The sequence below is a fragment of the Arachis ipaensis genome, chromosome B4, assembly GCF_059453495.1.
Source record: "Arachis ipaensis isolate K30076 ecotype BB chromosome B4, ASM5945349v1, whole genome shotgun sequence".
In the NCBI taxonomy this organism is placed as follows: Eukaryota; Viridiplantae; Streptophyta; class Magnoliopsida; order Fabales; family Fabaceae; genus Arachis; species Arachis ipaensis.
The window spans coordinates 14,779,249-14,789,529 of NC_142439.1; the positions used below are offsets into that span (position 1 = coordinate 14,779,249).

Consider the following 10,281-nt stretch of genomic DNA (forward strand, 5'->3'; position numbering starts at 1 on the left):
ATGTTGTCACCCCAGCAGCATGCAGGGTGCATATTGACCAATTTTGGTCAGTGTCTCCATGAAGGAGACAAGACTTGCTCTCGGAAGAGAAATCACTAATGGCAACATTTGCTTCATGGTTTGCTCCGGGTGTATAAAAGGGGAGGTTGGGAACTTCATTTTCATTTCATTTCATTTCATTCACGGTTTGCTAGTTGAGAGTCTACTTAGTGTTATCATTGTGTGGAAATGTAGGTTTTGTGATGTAGTTGAGAGTGAGTAAATTAATTTTAGTTAAGAGTGAAATTAGTACATCTAAAATCATACGTAATTATATGTATGCAGAAGATCATATTAATTATTTGGAATATCCTAACGTAATAAGTTTATTATATTTTCAATTAGTGTGTGAGTCTTTATTTGGTTAATATTAATTTAGTAGTTTGTAACTATTTATTTAGTTAATATTAGTTTAGTTGTACTGTTATTTTTGTTAGTATGAATAAATAACATAAATAATATTAATTTTTTATTTTTCAAAGATAATATTATTCTATTTTTTTTCTATTTTTTGTTATTAGTATGTATAATTTTTTATAATATTATTCTTTTTTATTTTTTATTATAATATAATATTTTATATTTTTATTAATTATTAAATTAATAAATTAAAAAATAATACTGGGTCGTATTTTTATTTGGACTTGTGAATCAGGTATCTTTTGGACCATTGCCGAGAACCACAACGGCAAAGTTTGGTAAGATTCTTTTCATTCACCGAAAATTTTAGCTATCGACCTCTGCTTTGCCAACCAAACCTTTCGGTAATTAATAGTGTAGTTGAATTTTGCTTGAACTTTCGCAATTACAGATTTCACTTTTATAAACGGTTCAGATTCAACCAATGGCTTTATAGCCTTAGCAATCGTGTCTGGGTCCAACTTGGAGTGATCCTGTGAAATCGTCCCATGAAATACGTGTGCCTCCTCGTCGATCCATCAAAACAAAATTAAGGAAACATACTACCCACTCCTCACATACCTATGTTCGCATATTCGGGGAACTCCAGTGCATGCATGACGTCAAGATCCAAACTACATATAAAAGGTAGAGCATTCATCAGTTGACTGATTGCGGGTGGAATCACTAAAGTTTCCACGACTGTCTCACCTCCCCATCGCCGTCTTCGTCCTCGTCACTGGCTTTGTATGTAACTTCGAACTCCTTTGTCACTATCATTATTCATTCCTTTGTACGCTTCAGCTTTGTCATTTTGCACATCTAGGTCATATTGAATCTCATACGCAGCTATATGTTCAAACTCAACATACAACTCAGTCCTTGAGTGTTGCACCTGAGTTTGTTAGTGAATATGAAACATCCGCTGAATACTTGTTTCGTCAACAATCGGCATAATCTCAAATTGTATTAGACCACCAAATACGACAACCGAACTCCTATAAAAAATGTTGCTCACCCGCTTTAAAAGATCCTCCATCACACCAATAATACAATAAAATACCTCTCTCACAATGAAATAAAATGGTAACGAATTTTGGTTTTTATAAGCAGAGGACTCACCTTACAGGTTACGTGTTGCAATGCCATCCAACTAGCATTTGGCACGTGTACAACACGTAAAGTGCGTGTTGCTTGCATGCCTGACACGTGTCTAACATGCATGGTGCGCGTTGCTTGGATGGTCCACGTGGACAACATGCATAGTGCATGTTACTTCTGATTAAAACACGTGTCCATTACGCTGCATGCATGCTGAGATGATTCATTAGCACGTAATTTGCATGTTGCATCTACTATATCTGCAACATCCACCCACCTGTATATATACTAAAAAATTTCATTTCCAGCAAAAATTCACATATTTTTTTTCATATTAAAATTTTTTAACAAAAATTAAGTATACATTGATTTTAAATTAAAATTATAAATAACAATAACTAGATACACATTGCACACCACCAAGAAAACGCGGTTTATGGTAGTTAATTCTCATGGCTGTAGATCACAGCTTTCTTCAGAAAATGGTTTCTCTTATCCTCCCTTAAAGGACGCAACATGCTGGAGTAGTGTTGTGTTGTCTGCGTTTAAAAACAATTATAAATTCACAAATTTCTGCTTCTGCCAACAGCAATAATTTATCGTCAATAATGTTAATGCTCCTTATTAATTAGTTTATGGGAAAAGATATGGGAAACTAATTAATTAATTTGTTCAGCCAATAATCAATCAATATTTTTCTTTATTTTAAAACTTTTCTTTTTCACTCTTAATATTTGTTCATTCCCTACTTTATTAACAGATTGTTTATTAAAACCATTATCTTAAGGTGTAACTTTGAATAAATGGTGAGACCAAGATTCATGAAGGTAAAGCATTATTATTAGTTTATTACTACTCTGGATCGGAGTAATTCTCATCAACGTGAGGTTTGGTGGAAAATAATGAGTGCTTGCATTTATTCTCATTGCAAACTTATATATATGTATAGTTTGGCCAGTGGCCACTCATGAAATCTGTTTGTTCATGGCCTCTTTCACAATAATTAAATTGGTTATGTGATATATATAGTGATGAAGACTAAAATTATTTTAGTCTTAATTTTTGAACTAAATTTTTTAATATTTAAATGTATTTTTTTCAAAAAAATTTATTTTACCATGTTTTTGTCCTTTAACCAAAATTAATTTTTTTTAATAAAAATATCAATATTTTACTATTTTATCTTTTTTTTTGTTAATTTTAATCTTAAACCACTACAATCACCATATTATGATTATTATCATTATCTAAAAGAAGATGATAGAAAAAATAAGTATTTTTAGAATAAAATAGGACGTTTAAAAAAAATAATTAATTAATTTTAATTAGGACTATAAAATAGAAAAAGAATAAGACGTTTCAAAACTATATTATTAGTACTCAGTTCAAAAGTTAAAAATTAAATGAGTATTTTACCCAATATATATCATAACAACAAATTAGTGTGTGGGGTTTAAGTTTAATTTGTAGGATTAATTTTAAGTTGAGTAAAGTATTATTTTTATTCTTAATATTTAATTTAGATAATATCTTAAAATTGTCAATAACGTTTTAAACATTATTTTATTTAAATTTATTTCTAACGTTTTAAAATTATTATAATATTATTTTATATATCGTCGACTCTATTAATAATTCTGTAATGGAAATACATACTAGATGTTATAACCTATTGTAAAAAATTAATCTCATATTACGATTAAAAAAAAATAAAAAATTAAATAAATAAAAGAAAAATAACACTACCATATATGAGAGAATAAAATGTAATTAGGGTTTTGTATACTATTATTATATATTCTCCATATGGATCAATAACAAAATGTATATGTAAACTGTAAAGTATCCTCCAAATTTTGACCAATGAAACACCCGGATACAAAAGTAGGATTAAGGGAATAAATTAATTAATTAAATTAAGTATCATGAAGAAGCATAAAAGAGTTGACGAACATTCATTGGATAAATATCATTGTGAGAACCATCTAACAAACGCTTGGCTATAAAAACATTAGCAGCATCAGTTGGATGAAAAGGGTCCCAAAACACATACTTTGATCTGTCCATGCATACTCTTGATGTTGGACTACATGGGATTAAACCTCCAAATCTCCCAGCCAAGGAACAACAAGATGATGATGGGTTTACAAAACCTGTATGCATCATCACTACATCATTATTCATTTATCAAAGAATTTAATTTTGATACAATTACAGTACGTAAAAATGTCGAAGAATATTGTTAGAGATATTCTGATAGAATTACTTTATAATTTTTAATTTAACCATTATAATTTGTGTTTTTCTACTATTTTAACTAATAACACAATTTAAATTAGAATATTCTAATATAGTTATATTATGGTAAATATGGTAGCTATGATACTTTAAAAAAGTGTTGTTAAAAATTAAAATAATATTTTTTTATTATTTAACAATATTTTTTAATTTAAAAATAAAAATATTATTAAAATATAAAAAATATTACTTTAATTGTAACCATACTTGTATGATCATCATAACTATCGAAACATCTTCGAATTAGAATTCATCATTTAAATTTTGCCATAAATTGTGATTGTCTAAAATATTAAATATGTTACTAATTATAAAAAAATGTAAACAAACTTTGTAATCATCTAATTATGAAGTGAACATTTTGTATACACATTCAACTTCATTAACTTTTACACCTATGATTGGAATGATCATAAAATAAAATGTTTAAATTAATTAAATTACAATATAAAACAGTTTGATACATCAAATTATTTTCTAATTAATTAGTCAAAAAATTATAGTGAATATTGAGAGGTGTCAGTGTAGATTAATTGGCATGCATATATACATACCATATTCCATGTAATTGCTGAATATATCTTCCAAGATGGTGTAAACATCTGCATAAACAAACATTGAACCCTTCAAATTTGCACTGAGCTCAGCAACAAGACCCTTCAATTGGGTGTTAAACAATTGAGCTAACTGATTGGGGAATGTGACACAATTATCTCCAGCATCTATGTTTGTATCCCTTTGATTTGGGATGCACCCAATGGGCCCCACATTCACCACTATGATTTTTCTTGCTCCAAGATTGAATAACCTCTGCAAAAGAAAAAAAAAATTCTCATTTGTTATTTAAGTTTATATATTTTGAGAAACAATCATATTTTTCATAATAAAATGTTTGATTTTCTGCTTATATATTAAAAAATTAATATAATTAATTCCCTTGTACTTAAATTCTGTTTCAAAAACCAAAATAAAAAAATGAAAAACAGAGGTAGAGTGACAAAAACACACTAGAAAAAATATAAGAATTTTGTGTTTTTTTTTTTTGCAGGAGTGTCTCTATTTATCTTTACAAGAAGGTAGATTTATATATTTTTATTTTAAAAATAGTACTAAAAACAGAAACAAAATAAAGTATTTCCATTTTATCTCTCTATCTCCCAATCTTGATTTTATTTTATTTTTCTGATATATTTATCAAAGACAAACTTATGATTAGCAATACTACTATATGGTAGGAATATAATAACATTATTATTCATTACAGTGAGTTGCATTCTGAATCTTGAAATCATGGTGTTGACAAAGACTTGTGGAGTTGTCAACTTCTGCTCAGCAATGGTGACTCCTGGTGTTAGATAGTTATTGATGAAATCGTTTGAACCAATTGTTACTGAGAACAGTCCTCTTCTTAATAGATCAACAGCTGCAGTAACCCCAATGCTTGAAATAATGTCTTGCCTTGTATTTTCAAAGTTATCTAATTGTGCATCCAAGTTTATTCTTCCACCCTATTATAGTTATAATAATAATAATAATACTAATTAAAAAGTGTACCATTTTGTATTTAATTAATTAAGTATATGCATGTAGCAAAAAGTCAAAGATATTGGTTATTGAGATCATTTCAAGCGTTTTAAACTCAGGTATTTCAGTGATTTAAACCATCAATTTTAATAGTTAAAATCATTGGAACACTCGAATTTCTGAAACACTTGAAATGTATCTTTGATTGTTGAAGAACTTACAAAGATTTTTCCAGTGAGATTGAGGATTCCACTTCCACCTGAGGCATAGTTGACACCCTTTAGAATCACTGGTCCAACTGTGGTTGGAGCCAAATAAGGTGGAGTATAACCCATTGCTAGTTCCTCACCTTCTCACATTGAAAAAATAAATAAATAGCACACTTGATAATACTGAAAAAGAAAAGAAAAGAAAAAGTGTAGTATAGTTTAATTTAATTTAATTTATTTACTTACCAATGATATCAACAATGGTTCTTCCATTTGTGAACCTCCCTGTTGGTTTGCCAAAATCAATGCCAAAAGGAGCGTAGTTAGCCCTCGTGAGAGTGGGAATGTAGTTATTGTTCCCTACATCAACAAGAGAATCTCCAAACACAAAATTTGCAGTTGATGAATCTTGTGAGGTAGTTGAAACCTTAAACAACATGGCCAAAACTATGCAAACTCCAAACACAACAACACTGTCAACAATGAAGATCCTATTCAAATCCATAGCCATTGCAAAATATGTATGTATAATTGTGTATTGATAGAAACTAAAGATGTAATATAATGTGAATAATAATAATAAGATCACAAAAGAATATGATTGATATTATTGCTATGTGCTAATGATAATGGGTTGGGTAGACACACACACATATATATAACACTAAAAAGGTTGTGTGAGGATAACAGAGAAAACACCCTTTTTCAGTCAAAGGTATGGGTTCAACAATGAAGTGAACCACCTATATTAATGACCCTTAATACAGATCAACTACCGTATGTGAGCAAATTTTGTAAATAGCAAATTTGGTAAATATATATTACCCCAAAGGCCCAAAGTGCGGCTAAAAAAATTAAATATGGGGCCAAAATGCCAAATCGTGATATTTTAAAATATATTATCTTTTTTGCTTTTTTTTTAATGTGAAAAATTGTATTAATAATAAAAATAAAACCGGAGGTCCAATTTTAATTTTTTAATTTTTATTCTTCTAAAAATAAAAATTGAAAGGCTCGATTTTAATTTTAAATTATTTTAGAGAGTTAAATTTTAGTATTTTATATTTTTTAATTATGTGAAAAGTAAAATCGGAGAGTTTGATTTTAACTTTAAAAATATTTTAATTTTTTAAAGATAGAAATCGAACATTCCAATTTTAATGTTCTAAAAATTTTTAATACTTTGATATTAAAACTGACCATCCGACTTATGGAGTAATTATATTGGTGTCCTACACCCTCTTTAAATCCCATATATGCATTTTACCTCATTGTTTGACCATAAAATAATTATTTTGCACTAAAATAGATTTAAATTTGACCCAAATATTTTATCATCATCTCTATTTTAAAGATTTAAAGCGAATTTTAAATTAATTCGAAATTAATTAGATTGAGCTGATATATAATTAATATATATAATATAATTTTGTAAATTTTAAATAATGAATTAATAAAATTTTATTTATAAAGATTGAATTCAATAAATATTATATAATTTTTATATTAAAATAAATTATTTTAAAATAAAAATAATACCAGCTATGATCTAAAATCGACAAACAAAAATACTAAATAAAAATGACAAATTAAAAAAAAAATGTTTCAGCGTGGACCGGATGTTGAACATCCTTATTGCTAATTTGCTAGGGCGAAATGTGTAAAAGTATTAATATTTTATAAAGATGGGTGTCACAATAGGGCGAACAGTAGTCCCTCACGTTACGCTGGAGTGGTTAATATGGCAACTGTTTAAATAAAAATAATATTTTTATAATATATTAAAATTTAATTTTATAATTTATTATTTAAGAATAAAAAAGTATTTTTACAAAATGGCAGTGGTCATTTTGATTCTCGATTTCTGTTTATTTATTTTTTAGTTTTTTAAATTTATAAAATATAAAATAGAGATTAGTCATTTATACTTATAAAAGAAATTTTCTTGGTCTCCCCTCAAAATTATTTTAAAAATTAATTAATCTACCTCACGTTTTATAGATTTAAGGATTATTAGACTAATAAATAAATAAATATTAGAGATTAAAATAATCACTCAAATAAGATATTTGGAGATTAATTTAGAATTTTACTCCATAATAATATAATGTAAAAATTTCTGTGTGCAACCTTAGGAAATCCGTGCACATATTCAAGGCTTCCTTTTCTTAAAATAGTTACCCAAAACAGAATGCGACCAAGTTGTGCAAAATTCAAAACCAATTAAGTCTTCACTTCTAAGCTATAAATGAAGACAGTAATAATAAAGAAACAGGCTGATACCACTTGAAAGTGACTTTCCCTCTTTGGTAATATTATAATGGAGAACACTGTACTCCTGTCAAGTTATTGTTCATATTCATTGTTCCTATTTTATAATTCATCATCCTAATATATTTCTGCTACGATAATTATGATAATCATATGATATTTTAAAAAATATTATTAAAATATAAAATACTATAATTCGCCTTATATATATATATATATATATATATATATAGTAAAGTATTAAATTGGTTCTTTATATTTGGGCGTAATTCTGTTTTGATCCTTAAAGCTTAAAGTAAAAGTTTCATTTTTAGTTTCAATGTAGTTCCACTGTGAAGTCAAAGTTAAATAATTAACAAAATGTCTTACATAACAACAAGATCGATAATCTAGAAAATAAATACAAGTTTCAGAAGCATAAAATTAACCGTGGATGCATCAATACATTATTTATCATTCTCCTTAGTTCTATAAAAAATATTTTATTTAAATTGTAAAAAAAATAATAAATAAATATATTGATGCATCCACAGTTGAGTTTGTACCTCTAGAGCTTATACTTATTCTCCAAATTATCGAACTTGTTCTTGTATTGCTGTCATGTAGGATATTTCGTTAATTATTTAACTTTGACCTCACGGTGAGACTATATTAAAACTAAATGAAACTTTTTTAAATTCAAATAGGACATTTTAAACCTTAAAAACTAAAACAGGATTACGTCCAAATGTAAGAGACAAATTTTATACTTTACCCTGTATATATAGTTTTTCAAGTTCATTTCATCTTAAGTGAAACAAAGATATGTTTGTGATGAACATTTTTCGTGGAATAAAGAACTTAAAACTTATTAGTGTATATATTCTGATCTCTTCTCACAAAAAAAAAAAAAAAAACAAGAAAGAAAGAAAGAAAGAAAAATTAGAATGCCTTTATTGAGGATTCTATATTCTTTATCTGACTATATATTTAGCTTCTTCGAATAATATCTCATAATATCTCTGTTCATAAATAATTATTCACTTCAGTAAAATAATACATATATAAATAAATATTAGTTTTACTTGTTCAACAAATCTCTTAAGTGAAATGCGGTCGGTACATAATAAGCTGCAGTATATATATTTAGGATCCAGAAATTAAGCATATTCAAAAGGTGAATATTAATATAATGTTATATTTCTTTTGTAATGATAGTGAAAATGTTGACAAATATATAGATTATTTTCTTTTTCATTCTACTAAAACCGTATATGAGATTTCACCTCATAGGATTTAATTTCTTCAATTTTTTATTTCTTCAATTTTTTTGAAGTCCTATATTTATTGTTCGATTTTAAAAATGAATAATAGATATAAATATGTAATTAGTTGAAATTAATTATTTTAAAATAAAAGAAAATAAAACATATACTTGCCAATGCAACTATACTCATATATTCTCTTTCTCATTCATTAATGTTGCTTAGCTCAACACTTTGCAAATCTTATTTCCAGAATGAATTGCACCTATCATAGTCCTATATTGATTAATTGCAAGTCTTATATATATGTTGAACAGATATAGCATAATAAATTCTTCATGTGTCAATCCCATACCCTGTTCTTACCAATTGAATTTTATATTTTATTATTATTTTAAATTTTTACATTAACCAAGTTCCAAAGTTCTTGTGTGAAATAATTAACTTTTACAATTGGATTTTGGTAATAAGTGTTAAAAATATCAAAGAAAAAAATTTTAAAAATTCATATTAAAATTTTAAATTTTTTAGTTAATGTTAAATATATAAACAAAATTCAATTTTCTATATTCATTATTGTTGTTCAAGCAAAGTGACTGGCAATGAGCTGAGATATGGGCTTTCTGTGTACACAATAAATAACTTAGGGTCGTTTAAAGCCTTTAATGCAACAAAAATAGGCAGCTAGAACAAGAAATAAAATATTGATGAGCTTATTTACAAAAAAAAATATTGATGAGCTTAATTTATATATGAAACGCAATTAATACATACTTTTAATTAATATTTGTCTGATAAAGAAAAGCAGTTAGTTTGGCAAGCATAAGAGGCTAGTGTATGTGTTTGTCTGTGAATGGTCAAACGAGGTGAGCTGTGGCTATGGAAGGATTCCGAATCTACACTACCACTAACGTGTGAAATTGAAAGAATTAGTGTGTGTTTGGATTATAGTTTATAAATGGGAGTTTGTATAAAATTAATTTTGTAAATTTGATTTTGATAAAAAATAAGTTTGTGTTAAAGTGATTTATGTTTAGTAATTTTTATATTAAAATAGATTATAATAAAATAAATATTGTTTGAATTATACTACTTAAAATTACTTTTATATAAAAAATTACTAATAGACATCAACTTAAATAATTTTTGTATATTATCTTATCAATTTAATTTAAATATTTAAATAGATCTTATTA

General features: G+C 26.8%; 1 protein-coding gene across 1 annotated transcript; it reads right to left on the bottom strand.

The window, feature by feature from the left end:
- Positions 1-3,429: 3,429 nt before the first annotated feature.
- On the bottom strand, positions 3,430-6,096 carry LOC107637607 (GDSL esterase/lipase At4g16230-like). The gene is made up of 5 exons (XM_016341004.3): positions 5,817-6,096; positions 5,583-5,710; positions 5,100-5,345; positions 4,392-4,647; positions 3,430-3,692 (listed from the first exon to the last, which is right to left on the bottom strand). The coding sequence occupies exons 1-5, from the start codon at positions 6,079-6,081 to the stop codon at positions 3,463-3,465; spliced, it is 1,125 nt and encodes a 374-aa protein (XP_016196490.1). The 5' UTR covers positions 6,082-6,096; the 3' UTR covers positions 3,430-3,462.
- Positions 6,097-10,281: the final 4,185 nt, after the last annotated feature.

What these genes read in the sequence shown, in the direction of transcription:
- LOC107637607 (XM_016341004.3), bottom strand. Translation starts at nt 6,081, where the DNA reads ATGGCTATGGATTTGAATAGGATCTTCATTGTTGACAGTGTTGTTGTG. An exon ending in GATTCAGAATGCAACTCACT is followed by an intron (nt 4,648 to 5,099) that starts GTAATGAATAAT and finishes TTTCTTTTGCAG; the next exon opens with AGGTTATTCAATCTTGGAGC. An exon ending in CAGCAATTACATGGAATATG is followed by an intron (nt 3,693 to 4,391) that starts GTATGTATATAT and finishes TGATGCATACAG; the next exon opens with GTTTTGTAAACCCATCATCA.